Raw genomic sequence first — 17,219 nt, forward strand, 5'->3', positions numbered from 1 at the left:
ATAGAAGAGAATGAACCAAATCACAACAGAAATGCATTGACCATTACGACAAAAAAAATAGGGCTGTTTTCGATGTTTCATTTCTTAAAAATATGTTTAGAAGAAATCAACATTGACAAATCAATTAGCACAGAGCAATAAATTCACCTGACTATTATTTAGTTTGTCATTCATTAGTGGTGAATAAAAAAAAAAAAATTATTGACACTCCATATAATGATTCAAAAAGTGATCCATCAATATCCAAAACATGTCTAAGAGATATCAGATGTGACTGTTGGTGAACTTCCCCTGTGAAAATGAACATCACAATCACCATTAATAATGCCAAGACTATTTATCATTGTTATATTGATACATTTGTTTATCCTATTTGTTTATCCATGAGTTTTTCCAGTGGAAGGGAGTATAAATTAAATAAGGTTTTAATTTGGAATGAATGAATGTTTGTATGCTTGTGTGTGCTTGAGAGTGTGTGTGTGTGTGTGTGTGTGTGTGTGTGTTTGTGTGCATGCATGGGTACAAACCTTGGTGATGAAGCTGACTGCTCTTGTGTGGTCCAGTTTAGGTGCTAGAACAGTCAACAGGTCATTGAGTAGCAGTGGTTTGTACTCCAAGTAGAACTGCAGTGATTTATAGTACAGCTCCACATTCGCTACCTGTATTTAAGCAAGAGCAAGCAAGCAAGGGATAAAACAAAAACCATGAGACAGTTAGGCAGAACTGAGAGAGAGAGAGCTCCGAGATATAACCTCTCCTTGCTGAATGTGTGAGAGTGTGTTAGTCACCTTGCTGATGATCTCTTTAAAGGAAGCATCTTTCCATGCATCTGTGGGGTGTGTGATCATAGTGACGATGGCGTTGTCGTACTCTTCATACTTATCATACAGGAAAACAAGCTCCGCCCACATGTGGGCTAGTTCTGCTGCCCGCAGCACCTGATGACCAGCACCAACACAACATTTCTAACAATGATCACATTTAACTGATGTTATGACTGTATGCTGCACAGGCCAGCTCTGGTATCTCATTCTGAGTGCGTTATGTAGGCCAGCCGAGCCATTGTGCATCAAGTTCTGGCAGCTGGTTTATCCCAATGAGGGTTTATGTATCATAGCATGCATCTGTGTGTGTGGATGTGTGTGTGTGTGGTTTTACCTTGGGGATGTTGACTCTGGACCAGAAGAGCTCGAGATGTTCTTTCATCTTCTGGGGCTTGTATTTGGAGTACAGAATGGCCAGCTCAGTGAACATGCCCATATGAGCACGCTCCAAACCAAGCGCCGCCTCCAAGAGCATGATGAGCTCCTCGAAATAACCCCGCTCCTGACACACGCACGCACACAGAGGGCGTAAAATATTATCAAATGTTTTAATTCTGTGACGTCTGTGTGTAATGTTGACAGCAGTACCATACCTGATAGTAACTGATAAGTTCTTCCAGCTCATCAGCATGAATTACAATGTTCAGGCCACAAATCTGAGCCAGCCTGAATTCTTCTCCATCTACACACGCAAAGCACACCTGCAAAGTTTCACACACAGACACAGGTATTTCATATAATAACAACCAGCAACTGATTTTTTTTCTTATACCTGCACCAGTTCAAAGCCAAAAATGTCACTAAGCATTTGAGAAAGGTTAGAAAATATCAAATGATACTTTTTTTTGTTCCCCAGCCAAGGTGGCATCACACTGCGCTTTTGTTCTGCTCCTATGGCGGTCACCATGTGGTTCTGTTTTAGTTTCTTCCTCCACCCTTGCCTTTCGTCTCGTGTGTCTCCACTCTGTACTGGGTGCAGTGATGTCTCGTTTCTCTTTATTTATCTATGTATCCATAGCCGGTGTTTGGCTGACGGCTTCGTCGGTTATTCTCCTTTTGTATTTTCTTTGTTTTCCAAATTCATGTCCTTATCTCTGTATTTCTTTTTTTGTTTTACATTTGGTCCTGTGTTTTGATGTTATCATCTTGTTACATTTCATTGACTCCAGACCTTCAACCACGGACTGAATTAAGACCTCTGTTTGTTGTTGCCAGCATTTCGGCTGTTGAGTTGTAGTTTTCTACTTGTTATCTGTTTATCTTTGTATCCTTTGATTAATTTTTATTCCTTATTTTAGCTTTCATTATTTTATCTGATTTTTGTGGCAGTCATATATTTATATTTCATTCCTAGTTCATTATGTAAAGTTTAAGCTCTGGCTGTGTGTCTAAGAGGGCCTGCAGAACCACCAGCAGACTCACCAAAGGCATTAGTCGAACCTGCATGACCAGATGATGACAAAGAAGAAGCAGGGCCTTCACAAATGGAAAACAGAGGGATGGTCCCCAGACTCTCAGACACCAAACACCCCCTCATTCCACTTTCAAGAACTTCTCCTGCCTTTCCCAAACCTGAGAGGGCAAGTCACATCTCTCTCGCCTTTCCAGATCTTCAGAGATGAACAGGCTGGTTAAAGGCCTGACTAATCCTTGGATCACCATCAATAAGACCATCACTCAACTGGCTAACAAACCACACGTATAACCCTGCACATCAAAAATGGCACTTTATTATCTCCAAGATGTGTGGTTTAAAAAGGACTTTAATTAAAGGCAACTGGAAAGGCAGAGCCCAAAGAATAGCTGGCAACCCGTGTGAAGGATCTGATGACTTCATGGGTGATAAAAGTGCAGTTTTCCCTGTCACTACAGACTGGAGAAAGGTCAACGCCAAAGACGTGGCAAGCCTGTAGACGAATTTGTGGATAGGCTGCAGCAAGCAGCCTCTGACCATGCGGGAGGGTAAGACAAGACAACTACATCAAAATGCGGCTCCCCGAAGGACTTTTATAACCAACTGCAAAACAAGCCAAAGCTTCTCGCATTGGGTGAGAGGACAAACCATCTAACAAACTTATTGCACGTTTCAACTGTGGCCAGTTAGGTCACTGGGCTAGAAACTGTCCAGAGCTCAAACAGGGAGACTACATATCAAACCAGCAGCCTCCTCTCAATATTAGTAATCTGTGAAATGATAAAGAAGAGGACACGGTGGGATAGAACGTAATATAACATCTTAAAGTTTCCTCAGATTTGGTTTCAAATCTTTGGTTGCCATGGGGACAAAGCTGTCATTTTTGGTTGAAATCGGAGCAGCATGTTCATGTCCCACTGTCTTTAGATTGTCACAGTTAGAGCTTCAGGTTTTCTGGTCACAGAGCAATACAATATTCCACTGGCTACCAAATGGTGTTGGACACAATTCTAAAATCCAGACCTGACCCGACTGACATACATGAACCAAATTCTGACTGCATTTTCTCTTGCTGGCTCATCTCTGAGGCTTTCCGATGCCACTCCTTCTGTCAGATGCAATCGTTTCTACTATTGGTCCGCTGCAATTGTTCCATTTACTGAGTTCTTTTTTGCTGATGAACTTTTTGCTTTGACCAGAGCATGCATTTTGACTGACAGCCAACCTCTCACTGTATACACAGACAGCAATTAGGTTTTCTCAATAGCGCACACTCCTGGTACTATCTGGTGTGAACATGGGTTCTTCTCTGGGATTGTCCTTCGTGCATGGTCAGTTGGTATCTAATCTCCTGTAATCATGTTACCTAGCTGTGTTGCCACGTGCACGTGAGAAGCTCACACTTCAACCAGAGACCCTGTCTCTGAAGAGAATCACAGAGCTGATTGCTTTGCTAAGCAACTATTGCTGTCCCCGTTCAAATGTTATCCACTGATCAGTTTATTTCCCTTTCTTCATTAACTGATGTGTTTGAAGCACAGTGCCAAGTGCCGGTTTCAGAAATGCATCACTGGCAAAAGGACTGCTCCAGAAGATCGTCTTGACTGTAGTTCACCAAAAACATCCTTTTCCTTTCTGGTTAAATTATTTTGTGCCGGGGGGGGGGGGGGGGGGTCACGCTAGCTATGAAAAAAAAATAATAATTCTACATTTTCTACATGTAGAATTTTTTTTTCCACATTTGCTGACCAGTTTTGTAAAAATCTATATGACAATGAAGACAGAGAAAATTAACAACCCTTTGCTTTTAGCGCATCCTGAACTCAAGTTTCTGTTTGATCATGCCAGGATGGATTTTATTGAGTTCTTATCACTGTTACAATTACTGTTCTTGATGACATGCTTTTTAAATACCCTGAAGGTTTTTCTTTGTAATGGCAGTGGTAAAGTGTAGAAATGTAAATGGAGTATTTTATGTCCCGTTTTGTGGCCAGTCTTGTCTCTGATGACCAACAAAAGTTGACAACACCCATGTTAGGACCTTTAAAAGTTATGTAAGAAGTGCTTTCTTTAGAGATGGTTTATACGGAATAAAGACATGCTCCCTAGTCTTGAGCACTAAAACCTCACTAAGACTTTATGTGTTTCTTGACCAAGGCTAAAGAACACTAACATCTGCCACACTGACTTCCTTAACTCCTGGCTCTTCGAGCCTGGACTGTGTAATGGATCCTGATTGTGGATTAGCCCAAAATAAATGTTGCTGATTTCTGCAAATGCATTCTGTCTCATCTCTCTCTACATTATTAGTGCATTTTCAATATTGGTGATGTAAAACTAATGAATTTGTTTTTTCCACATCTTACACTCACTGGAATTGATGCACAAGTTATAGTTTGAACTTGCTTTACTGGCCATAACAAAGTGCCAATTATCAGCTAATTACCTCTTTCCACGTGCGTGTCGAGTTAGCTTTGCGGGCACTGTCCACGGCAGCCTGGTACTCGCCAAGGTGGACTAGTGTGGACGCTAGCCGTGCAAAATTAGACACGTTGTTGAAGAGCAGCCTTGCTGCTTCAAACATGCCGTCTTCGTAGCAGCGGTCCCCAACCTGCAGGGAGAACAGCCACAAAAAACAGGACACAGGAGAGATATGAAACACAAAAAGGAAAGCGAAAAGGAAAGAAGCAGATGTGCAGCTCTGGGTACAATCTGTCCCCTTGTGGTCAGAAGCAGTAGTGCACCAAATACTACTACTATTATGATTGAAACTACTGAACAAAAAAAAAAAATCAAGTCATAATTTCACCTCTCAGAGGGTCTTTCATTGTTTGTACCTGTTGTATGTGAGCATTGTTGGGGCCATTGACAAACTCTTCTAGTTCAGAGAGGCGACTAGTTTTGGCGAGAGCGAAGATGAGTTCTGTTTCCACGCAAGACTCTCGCGCTTTCTTTCGTGCCATCTGCAGAAATTTCACCAGATCCTCCCAGTTATCTAAGGAAGCACACATGACCGCGCACAAACACACAGTGAGGTTTGTCTGTTCACCGGAAGGCACCCAAATGTTGAGTGTTAACTAGTACAATTGTTGCATATACAGCAAACTAACAAACAGCAATAAAACCCACCTAGACAGAGGTTCTAGCCCTCAGGGACCCCCAGCCAAAGACAAGCAGTTAAATGCTTGCACAGGGCTGATTACCTGGCTCAGACGTGTCAGCAACTGCAATACAACAAGCATCCATAGGCTGGAGGTCCTGGAGAACTGAACTGAGAACCTCTGTGCTAAGGTCCGTGAAAGCTAACCGCCAGGTCCATGAATTAAGCCCTGACTGAGGAAGGAGACGTAAAGGCTAACACTCGTACTGTTTCTGCTGGCCGCGTCCACGACCTCCATGTAAGCAGAGGGGTCGCCCGCTCTGATGTAGGAGTCGATGGCCTCTTTCACGAGGGTTTTCTGAAGCTGAGCGCGGCCGAGCTGACTCCACACCGCTCCTTCCGCGCACTGCTCGGCAAATTCGTATGCCCGATCTAGATTCCCGATGTGCTCGATTAGAACCTATATAACGCCCATGTGCGCATGCACGCGCACGCACACACACACACACACACACACACACACACACACACACACACACACACACACCTTCATTTATTTCTTGTTGTACAATAGCAAGCTGGCTATTCCTGTCTGGTTGCCAGCATGTTTTTGTATACCTGGATAGCAGAGGTGTTGACATCAAACTTCTTAAAAATGGAGAAGGCCTCCTCAAAGAGCTCGTTGCTGATGGCAATGTTAGCGATATCTGGTGCATCATAGTTGTCCAGACAGTTGATGTACTCCATCACCCGAGTGCGGTCTGCTTTAATGGCCGTCAGAATCAACAGGTTCTGCAGGTTTCTGATCAACACATGCACAGACAAATGTGGCCACACCATTTGGAAAAGCATTTGGATAAGGCCTAGGGATTGATCAGAATAAGCACCAGCTCATCACTTAACTGTCTCAAGGTTCTCCCTGGCCTGCCCCTTGGCTCTACCCAGCATGCCCTGTGGTTCTACCCAGCATGCCCCTTGTGCCCAGCTGACCTGTGCTCACTGAATATGGAATTATCCAGCACGATCTTCTCCAGGAGCTCAATGAGCTCATTGGGCAGGTCTGCAGTCATAAAAGCTTTGACAGTTACAGACACTTCCTCTGGGTCCTGTGTCTCGGGAAGTGCCGTCTGGACCACCTACCATCAACCAAAACCAATAAACAAATCTTTTTCACAAACATTACTCACTAAAGAGGAAATTGCAACCTTTATTTCTTACAAATAGCAGTACTCCTGTATAATATAAAATTGCAATGTCGGTTATAATAATAGCACAGCCAGAACTCTGTGAGGAGACTGACCTGGTCGATGAGTGGTCGCCTGTGGGGATTACTCTCCTCCAGAACCACAGCCCACAAGTCTGAATCCTTCCGTCGAACCAGGTAGCGTGCTTCACTTTTAAATAAGGAGTTCTCATTGCACACCTACAAATATATAAGACAACCTCTTTTAAAAAGTTACTACTACTATTCTACACTATACAATACTGCACGTTTTTTCCTACTTTACAATGAGTTGAAAAGAATTTCCATTAACCCAGGACAAAGTTCACAGTTTGCACGGGTTAAGGGGCGGATCCAGTTCAGAGCGTTATCATACCTTGACGAGCTCCATGTCGCACAGCCCCCTCTCATAGGCTACGAAGGCCAGGTGCGGGTCCCTCTTCTCACAGTAGCGGCCCACGATGGTGCTGTCGTAGTAGGGGTTCTGCCGCAGGAAGTGCTCGGGGTTGCTGTTGCTGTCGATGTAGATCTTGGCCAGGGCGTTGTGGATGGCGGGATCCTCGCTGCCCTCCTGTACCCGTGCTTCCAGCCAGGGCGACAGCAGCTTCAGCCTGCAGGAACGCTCATTTGAAAAGGTCTCCACGCACCGCGTAGCAAGTTGTATGTAATGGGTTGATAAAGAGTTCGGGTCGACTGTGATTGAAGCTGAACTGTCGCTAAAGGAATGGAAAGCTTCGTGTGGAAGCAGTCAGAACAAAACTGGTCTGGGCATAGGTAGGAGAAATCCTGAACACAGTGTAATTGATACTGGGATATTATTATCCCCCATATTGCTTATGTAGGTGCTTTGATCACCCAGATGTGTTTCTACGTGCTTCTTTCACATGCTGCATGTAGAGACCTGCATAGGGTAGAGCGCTGACGACATGTGCAGGTGCAACATTACATCTGTTACGTAGTTTAAAGGCTTTAAAATTTGAACTGATTAGAATAATGTTGAACTGAAATGTGATATTTGATATTTCAATTTGTTCAAAAATGTATTTATTGATGCACAGCACCATATAAGATCACTTTTTACAGGTTCTCAGTACAGAGTTTGCAACTTGGCATGCAGTGCACGTTTGGGCAGCCCTGGTCAAAATCTCTGTTCCTGTGAATAGACAAGTGAGTAAATGATGACCTGATCTCCAAAAAGCATAAAGTTAAAAGATGACACAGATTTTAAGATTTTAAGATTTTAAGCAACTTTTTTATTTCTGTCTTTTAGAGTTTCAAAATAGCAAAAAAAAGAAAAATGGTCAGTACTTAGTAACTGAGCTGTGTGCAATATATCGATATGGCAATATATTGTGAATACACTCTTACTGAGAATCTGTACAGTTACATCAATATTGGCATTTATGAACATTTATAATCTTTACCCAGTATGAAACGGATGTGTTCAAGTATAAGTGCAGTATTAAACATGTCCAGCAGGTGGCACCTCAAAAAGAAGAAGAAAAAAACCAGACAAAATCAATACATTCATCTTTTTAAAAACCATGGAAACGCAGCTGCAGGCAGCCCCTTCAACATTTTAAGATGACATTTGAGTAAACATTAGTGGAAGGTCTTATGTTTAATTAAGTTATAATCACGTGTTTCAACATTTTTGAGTTAAAATAATATTCAGTTAAAGCCTTTCCTGTTAATGGGAGGATAGAAACTGTTATTTGCACTCTCGTTTTCTCTACAGTGGTACTTTGAATTCACTCTCTTCACTGATTATGTTATTGGTTTTTATTTGTTCTAATTTATTAATGTCTTATAGTTAATAATAATAGTTAATAATCTGGTAACATTTACCTTTGTTTGTATAAAACACTTTAGGTACACCATATTGTGTTGCCAGTATCGTGATACATATTGTATCATGAAATAACTGGCAATACCAAGCCCTACGTAGTAACCCTCCCTTTGGCAAGTATCACGAAAGGCTTCTAGTCCTAGGACGGCCATGGCAGAATCTTTTGGATGCGCCTGTTGAAATGGGCCATTGTGGACTTGGAGACGCGTTTAGGCACGTTTCCGTTAGTGAAGCCATCTTCTCTCCGTCATCAGCTATTTTACAAACTACCCAAACGTTTTCCTGGTGTTCTTTTACATTTTTCACCCGAAAACTGTCCCAAGACAAAAATCATACGTGAATCTTATCTAAAATGTTGAAACAAACATCTTTGACCTTTATCTTCATGCCTTTAGCAGATCATTTCATCTTTTACTTGTTTAGTTATTCACAGTAACAAAAATGCTGACCAGGGGTGCCCAAACCCCAACATGCCACTGTATTTTCTCATGATAATATTTCAGCACATACCAGTCAGGTCCATTTTTTTCCCCATTTATTAACTTAATGAACAGAATCGCAGATCCCCCCCGACCATTATAGTTTGCCTACTTATCAGTTTGCATCACATGTCTCGTATTCAGCAGCACCTTGTCTGCTGACAGTTTCTACTATCTGATTTAATTATCCTCCAACTCTCTCTCTCTCTTACTTTGACTATTTGATACGAGACAAAGGTGTTCTGGTACAATGTGCTGACATACACAGCCAGAGGCGTGTATAGGTTTTGTATCATGGACAGATGCTGGTCAGAGTAAAAGGTTAAAACTCTTTCAACACTGGACCGACTCTCCCTTTCTCTCGCTCACATCCAGCTCTTAGCCCATGCACAGTCAATATTGACTAAGATTTCCTGTGACACTGAAATTCAAGGATGAAGTGTAAAGCCAGCTACCTGTTTCTCTTCTCCACCTCCTCCACTAGATGCTCGGTGCTGAAGTCTCCTCGCACTGCCATGATCAGATTCTTCATCACATCTTCTGAGCAGTCCACGTCCAGCAGGCCTCCTACTACCACTGCTAACCGACTGGGGTTCACCTATAGAGACATACACAAACACTGTCGTACTTGAAACCAACAGACTATCAAGATCAATTGGACGATGACATGAAATATAACATTTCCTCTGCCCGAACATCTCAACACTACTCTGGGTTTACTATGTGGCACACCTTCTGGACGTAGATCTCAATGTACTTCTGCAGGTTGTTGCGATACAGGTACAGCACGAGGTCATGGACGAAGTCAAAACGATCGCACACAATGATTAACGGCAGCTGATCCGTCAACTTTGCTTCCTACCAGTAAGAAAAACACCATACAACATGTCAATTCATTACATTGCGTATACACACACACACACACACACACACACGTGCTCACTCTCACTCACTCACACCTTGAGGAAGTTTTTGACACGCTCGGGGTCGTAGCAGTTGCTCTCTCGACAGATGCGCTCCACTTCCTTGATCTGGCCTGTCTTACACGCTGCCTGGATGTACTTAAAGTGCACCTCCGGCTCCTGGCTGAAGTTCACAATAGAGCCCAGGAAATAGAACAGGCCTGTGTGTGTGCAAGTGATGGAGACAGAGCCATACAGTGAGACACACAACTAAAACATCTTTAGTTATGGCATTCGGTGGGGCTTGAACTGGCGACCGTCTGATTACAAGTCACATACCTTAACCACTGAGCTACTACCTGAAAACATCATTTAATAATCGCACTGGAGAAATAAATAGATGGATGGATGGATAAATAGCCAACCAACCAACCACTGCCTCCATTCAGGCCATGGATCTCATACCCTCATAGCTCTTGAAGGACTCGAAGACCTCCACCAGCGTGGCGGTGCCCAGCTGCTCATGGTACTTGGAGGCCACCTGCACAGTCAACTGCAGGTTCTGTCTTAGGTTAGCCGCTAGCATGGCCTTCAGGCACTCGACTGAGTCTCCCACCGACAGAGAGCCAAAGTAGTTCACCAGCCACTGAGGCAAAGAAGAAGGGATGGTCCTGTTTTCTCATTTCGTCAACCCACACTGTCTTCATAGTTTGGTAAAAACTTTGACGCTCGCGAAACTTTGACGGATTTGGTGAAACGCTTGGGACATGAAGAAGGCACAAAAAGGATGAAGGCAAACGCACCTCAGGGTTGAGCAGGTGTGTGTGTACAATAGACCGCTTGATGTCATAGAGGTCAGTGTAGTGCTCCAGTGCTCTCTGCAGCAGGCCAGCTTTCTCGCACAGTTGAGCAACGTGAGCTCGGTCATAGTGGCTAAACATCTGGTTACCTAGAATGGCATCTGCCACCTGAAGCACGCGCACACACACACACACACACACACACACACACACACACACACACACACACACACACACACACACACACACACACACACACACACACACACGAGTTAAATTTGCTAAATGGGACTGCATAGGTAGTTAAGGTTAGAACTGAATAATGTACACTGCAGAGAGTGCTGGCCCTGGGCCCTACACTGCGGAGGGTGCTGACCCTGTGTCTTGCAGCATGGAGGGCTCTGACCCTGTACCCTACAGCATGGAGGGCACTGACCCTGTACCCTACAGCATGGAGGGCTCTGACCCTGTACCCTACAGCATGGAGGGCTCTGACCCTGTACCCTACAGCATGGAGGGCTCTGACCCTGTACCCTACAGCATGGAGGGCTCTGACCCTGTACCCTACAGCATGGAGGGCTCTGACCCTGTACCCTACAGCATGGAGGGCTCTGACCCTGTACCCTACAGCATGGAGGGCTCTGACCCTGTACCCTACAGCATGGAGGGCTCTGACCCTGTACCCTACAGCATGGAGGGCACTGACCCTGTGTCCTGCAGCATGTAGAATGCCTCGCCTCTCCAGTGTGGAAGATATTGCCATGCCTCCTGTCTCTGACCTCACCATACCCACCCCTCCCAGGCTTGCTCACAAAGGCCTGCTTCCAGCAAGGTGCTTCCCGGGTGTTGGCGGGCCTGGTGCTTGGATCTGGAGCTTGGATCTGGAGCGCACATGCCCACCCTCAGCCGCCTGCTGTCCTATGAGCTCCCAGACTTGTCTGCTGGCTTCATGGACCTCCTGGTGCCCTTCGATGCCCTTTGATGCCCTGCTGCTTTAAGATCTTCTGGATCTGGCTGCCAACTTTGCAGACCTGGTTCCAGCCCAGGCTCCTCTCTCTGTTTCTGTCTCTGCTCCCATCTTGGCTCCTCACCCTGCTCTCGTCTACTGTACCTGTGCACCTGTGTCTAGTTTCCTCTAACTTGACCTTGTGTATGCGCTTGAGGTAAGGTTTAACCACGTTGCTGCTGACCTGGGGGGCATGAATCAGGTTCATCTCCAGAAGGCGTGTCTGTAGATGCCCCTCCTCTGCTTTGTTGCTCTTCAGAGCGTCCAATAAGAAGGAGGTGCATTGCTGCACCAAGTTGCCCTCCATAAACACATCCACCACCTAAAAAATAAATTCACATTAAGCTTCCAGATTGGTTTTGGCAGATGGAATAACTATGCTAGGAATTTGAGCAAGCGGAGGGAAAAAAAATGAAACAAAAAAGGAGATAGGAGGGAGCAAATGAGTTTTCTAAAATTTATACTTTTACAATTACCTGGTTTATGTTGGCAAGAGGCTCCTCATCTTGAACCAGCATCTGTGCAAACTGCAGTCCCTGTTCAGGTCCAGCTCGTGCCACACTTCTCAACAGCACTATCCAGTCTGGAGAGTAGCCCATCTACACACACAGCCAATCGACTGACAGTGAACCCTATGGTGGTCAATTCAAACCAAACTACGACAAAGAACATTGAGTGAAATCTACATGGTAGAATCTATTTGATTTAATTCAGATGTGTTTGATGAGATCAAGAACAGAGTAAATAATTGAGAGGAGATATATTTATACATGGACAGAGAAAGACCCATGATACCTTCTTAGCATAGAGTACTATTTTCTGATATTGTCCTGTCTCAGCGAAGCACTGGATGACCTTGGCAGGGACGTTGGCTCGGAGGTACACGCTGAGCGCCAGCGTGGGGTCCGCTGCCTTCACCAAGTCCCCCAGCTCCTCTGAGCACTCCAGCTGCAGGGACACGCGGGATACAGAGTTTCTGTTCAAACTGTTTAGGCCACACAGAAAACAATGTGCATATTCCTGTCCTTAGTAACCCATCAAACTGTCTTCATGGTTCACTGGCAGAGGCTTGTGCAGTCTGCAAATCTGCCTGAAAGGGCCATCATCAATTTCCACGCATGTTAGCGCCTCGTTCAGTATATGACCCAGGGCTGGTGTGCCAGGGCTAAGGGTGTTTGTTTTCCATGCTGACTGCGCTGGGTGTGCACCTTTTCACCCTTGAGCCACTTCTCCAGGAGCTGCGTGCGTCCCTGCTGCAGCACCGGCCTGCACAGCTCCACCGATTCTAGCCGATTGAGCTGCCCGCGGTCCAGCAGCACGCCAAAATACTGCAGCAGTGGGGAGGCCCGGCCGCCTTGCGCCGGCGCCGACTGGAACCTGCGGATGGTCTCCGCAGTGCGCAGGATTCCCTGAGCGAGAAAGAGAGAGAGAGAGAGAGAGAAAAAAAGGCAAAAATTAACATTCTGAGGCCAAAATATAGAACTGAATCCAATATCTATTTCCGCATTCAGGTTTATTCGCTATGCTGTCATACACAAGCTCATCTTTTAAATGAGATATATTCTGTGTACTTGGAATTCATCAAAAATGATCATTACATGCACTTAACATTTCAGCACTTAAAGCCAAACAAGGTCATGTTGCAGGAAGTTGTGACTCATCGCATTGTTCCTGGATCACACACAATACTGTGCTTATCTGACCTCATCTGTCTGCCTTTTCTGTTGTGTGACTGGTGGCTCCAGATTGTATTAGCTATAAAAATGCACTTCTACCGCTCGACGAGAGGCTTGTTTGTTTTTTTCGGCCCTTCACGCCACTCCATTCATTGCCCAGTGGTTGACAGGCCAAACTTTCTTTAATGAAATTGAATCTTAATTTGGTCTGAAGGTTAGAGTTTATATAAGTGCACATAAATATAAATTATTAGTTAAACGTTTCAAAGACTTTAACAACAAATGACCTGCTCTTTTGGCTTTTGGCAGCATACAAAGGGTAGTTTGAAGTGATTTTATTTTCTCTCATAGGCTAGTTCAACAATCTGCTAGATAACATTGTAGTGCACATACAGGAATGAAATGCTGTGTCCGTGGCACAGGCTGTGGGGTGTGTGTGTGTGTGTGTGTGTGTGTGTGTGCGCGCGTCAGTTGACTCATATGAACACAGAAAAACACGCCTGTTTGCCTTTGTGTTGGGAACCATCTGGTCCCAGCACAGATAAATGCTTAAACTTGAGGTCCTCCAAAATGCCCTCTGAAAACGAAGATCGCGAATGCTTTTATTGTCAGAGTCCGGTCATGTTATTGCGGTTTGTCCAGTGTTGAGAAAGGAAAGTCAGTCCTGTTCCAAAAGCCGTGGGGTTCTGCTGACATGAGAATTTCCTTGTTTTTCCTGCATGCCTAATGATGCGCATGCAGTCCCATACGTCTGAACATATGGTTTATCGTTGTGATACTTTCTGGTCTTGGAGTGATGGCTTTAGTGCTTCTTCAGAGGAGTCTCATGTCTGAGATGCTGAACGAGGAAGGTGGGTGAATGTGCATGTGGACACCAGCAGTTGTGAGTGATGCAGTATGGGGGTCAGCAGTAGCAGTGAGATGTCTGAACGCATCAGTCTTGATTGTGTGGGACCACTCCAGTGAAACATGTGTTCATAAATATCTTTTAACAATTATGTGTACAGCAGATCTTTTCCAGAGCTGAAAATTGCAATCTCTAAAAGTTAAAGCCATTATGAGGGCCCTTATTAAAGTTATTTTCCATCTTTGGACTCCCTTGTTTTGTGCAAGTAGACTGAGGCTCAAATGTCATGTCTGAGTTGTTTACAAACGTACTATACCATATAGATTTAAAATATCACAGGTCTAGTGCACACCATCTTGAGTCTCAAGGTACATTGAGAGGTATTCCACCAATATAAATCTTATTTGTCTTTATATGTTCCAAAGCAGGACATGTATGGGTGGCATGCCCTTTTGGTTTGACTTTTTGGGTTGTTTTATGTTGTTATTTTGTTTTCTTTCAGGTAGGTTAGCTAGTTGTGGTAGGTTTTTTGCTTATTATCTTGGGCATTTGGCCTCCCTGAGGTTATATTCCCTGCTCATATTCTTATATATTCTCATACCAAAAATGGCTGGTATCAAATAAATATATTCAGCTATAGTCGTTAATTGTGTTAACGATTGTACTTTCACTTCAAATACTTTTGATCTGGCAACTTAGTGGGCAACCGTTCTTCCTCAGGAGATGCAACACACGTCACAGCAGCAGTTATATTAGAACACCTGATACAACTGCCACTGTGCACTGGCCTGGTACTGACAGTTATATTTTTTCTCTCTTGGACATTTTAGTAGTTTGATCATTTAGTTAAATTACTCTTAACATCAAGTTTATGTTAAGAGTAATGCTAGTAATAACAAAAGTAACATTTGGCACATCCTTCTAAAATTATAAATAAGCTTTCTTCCATCAGAAAGGTTTCGACTGCCGTGTACTGTAGGAGTGTGTGTGTGCGCGTTTGCGCGCGCGCGCGTGGATGCTCTTTACCTTAGGAGCAGAAGCGGCTACTTTGGCCGCCTCAGCGTAGCTACCCTGGCTGAAGAGGGTGTTGAATTTGTGTGTGAAGAGCTCCTCTGCTCCGGGCAGGTCACTGCGTAGGGCCAGGCGTAGTCCCAGCTCTGGGTTCTGCAGGACGCTAGTGGTGTAGTTCACTATGTTCTCTTCTTCAACACACACCGAGAGGACCTGCACCACACACATGCATGCATGCGCACACACACACGCACACAAAGCACAAACTCTGACAAGATCTGTACATACTGTGAACAAGAAGAAGAGAAAAGAACTGATGCATAAAAGGTGCATGAAGACTGACTGAGTGTGCCTGTGAGTGTGAAAGCCATTTTTTAAAACAAACTGAAGCTCGCCCTGTTCCTGCTGGCAGGACAGCCATACTGCATACCCCTCCATGACCCCCGAGAGGACAATTATGTGAGGATTTCATGAAGAATAGTTTCAGTTTCAATGTCAAGCCTACATTGCGGTGCAAATGCATAAAGTGGTTATGCAAGGATCCTACTTAAATGGGCCAGTAGCTTGTATAAGGAAATAACTGTTAGATCCTAATAACTGTACAATTAGATATTAATAACTGTACAATTAGATCCATCATATCCATTACCTCTATCATATTGTATCCATTTGCAACTTTGATCAGACATATAAACAATGTGCTTCATTAGATCTACAAATGATCTACAAAACTTTTTTTAATTGAAGGAATTTAATTCCCTTACTCTCTTTCTCCTTGATCCTGGCTGTTCGTTTCAATGGAAGCTGTCGTTACCATAGACAGAACGGTATTATGTGTATAGTCTAGGAGCCTAGCAGTGTGCTCATGCCTCATCATCATGCTCAGCTGATGACATCACCTAATGACGCCATCTATGCCCTGACTGTGGTGTTGACTCCAAACAAGATGATCTCAAGTCACGTTTTCATGTTCTGTGGACTCACACTGCCTGTAGTGCTGAACAACGATGCCCGGTGTGTCTGCGCATGCACATGTGAGAGGGTGAGGGCACGTGTATGCGTAAAGCTCAAACCTGCCCCTTCTTGTTCACTCCGATAATTCCAGAGGTGCTTTCATGAGCAGCTGTGACGAAGATCGTCTCTGCGCTGATGCGGTTCATATAAATGCACGCTCCTGACTCCAGATCATACATGTGGACGTAGCCATACTTGGTGATGAGGTAGATCACACCGTGTTTCATGCCAATCTGAGGGATGATACAGAAGAGCACGAGAGAGAGAGAGAGAGTGTGCAGGGTAGTAAAAGACAAGCTTTATGGTCTTGATTCAGGTCACACTGACTCCTCCAGGTGCTTGCTACCTGCATGGCCACAGGAAAGTCCGTCTGGGCCTCAGGAGGGAAGAACACGTCCACTGCTTTCTTGCTGAATGGCTGGTTGCCCGGTGCAGGCTGGCCCACTTCAATAATGTGCAGCTAAAACACAGCAAGAGAACAAGGTGCTGACACACTAACTGATTTCGGTTTGACTTCACTAGACAGAAAAAAGTAGCATATCATCAGGGTTATACAAGCATCAGCGTTACAGTTATGTGCAAAATAATAGCAGTGTGTTTAAATCAACTGAGAAAAAGCCCATCCTCATAGTAGCATTTATTTCCATATACACAAAGGCACTGGGAGCACTGCACACTCAATTCCAAATGAAAACATGAACGAAATATCAATTTTTAAACTAAAAATGAAGAAAAAAGAATAATGGGCTGTTAAATAAAAATAGCGTCTTCATTTACAAACTATTTACAGTATAAACTGAAAATTGTTTACGGTTTTAGCTTTTCGGTTGATCACCGAACTAATATTTAGTTGTATAACCTTTATTTCTGATAACTGCTTTACATCTGTGTGGCATGGAGTCAACTAGCAGATATTCCAGCCCATGCTAACAGGTCTACATTCCACAGTTCTTCTGCATTCTTTGGTTTTGCATCAAAAACAGTATTTTTTTTCATCTCACTCCACAAATTCTCAATCGGATTGTGTTCTGGGGATTGGGCTGGCCACTTCATAACATTAATCTTGTTGGTCTGG

At 44.1% G+C, this 17,219-nt stretch overlaps 1 protein-coding gene across 5 annotated transcripts in view; it reads right to left on the reverse strand.

The window, feature by feature from the left end:
• Positions 1-17,219, reverse strand: part of cltcl1 (clathrin, heavy chain-like 1) — a 33,273-nt gene that overhangs the window by 4,519 nt on the left and 11,535 nt on the right. For all 5 annotated transcript variants that reach the window (XM_081707928.1, XM_081707927.1, XM_081707926.1 and 2 more), the window contains exons 5-27: positions 16,491-16,604; positions 16,204-16,377; positions 15,146-15,343; positions 12,805-13,005; positions 12,392-12,544; positions 12,073-12,195; positions 11,781-11,918; positions 10,594-10,758; positions 10,256-10,436; positions 9,848-10,011; positions 9,621-9,746; positions 9,344-9,486; positions 6,937-7,171; positions 6,639-6,761; positions 6,329-6,474; positions 5,957-6,140; positions 5,606-5,798; positions 5,076-5,233; positions 4,685-4,849; positions 1,418-1,525; positions 1,159-1,326; positions 789-938; positions 528-659 (exon numbers count right to left, since the gene is read on the reverse strand). In XM_081707928.1, the coding sequence (XP_081564054.1) occupies positions 528-659; positions 789-938; positions 1,159-1,326; positions 1,418-1,525; positions 4,685-4,849; positions 5,076-5,233; positions 5,606-5,798; positions 5,957-6,140; positions 6,329-6,474; positions 6,639-6,761; positions 6,937-7,171; positions 9,344-9,486; positions 9,621-9,746; positions 9,848-10,011; positions 10,256-10,436; positions 10,594-10,758; positions 11,781-11,918; positions 12,073-12,195; positions 12,392-12,544; positions 12,805-13,005; positions 15,146-15,343; positions 16,204-16,377; positions 16,491-16,604 (3,642 nt within the window). The remainder of the gene's footprint in view (positions 1-527; positions 660-788; positions 939-1,158; positions 1,327-1,417; positions 1,526-4,684; positions 4,850-5,075; positions 5,234-5,605; positions 5,799-5,956; positions 6,141-6,328; positions 6,475-6,638; positions 6,762-6,936; positions 7,172-9,343; positions 9,487-9,620; positions 9,747-9,847; positions 10,012-10,255; positions 10,437-10,593; positions 10,759-11,780; positions 11,919-12,072; positions 12,196-12,391; positions 12,545-12,804; positions 13,006-15,145; positions 15,344-16,203; positions 16,378-16,490; positions 16,605-17,219) is intronic.

This window comes from Electrophorus electricus, chromosome 25 (genome assembly GCF_041902795.1).
Source record: "Electrophorus electricus isolate QZ-2024a chromosome 25, ASM4190279v1, whole genome shotgun sequence".
Taxonomy (NCBI): Eukaryota; Metazoa; Chordata; class Actinopteri; order Gymnotiformes; family Gymnotidae; genus Electrophorus; species Electrophorus electricus.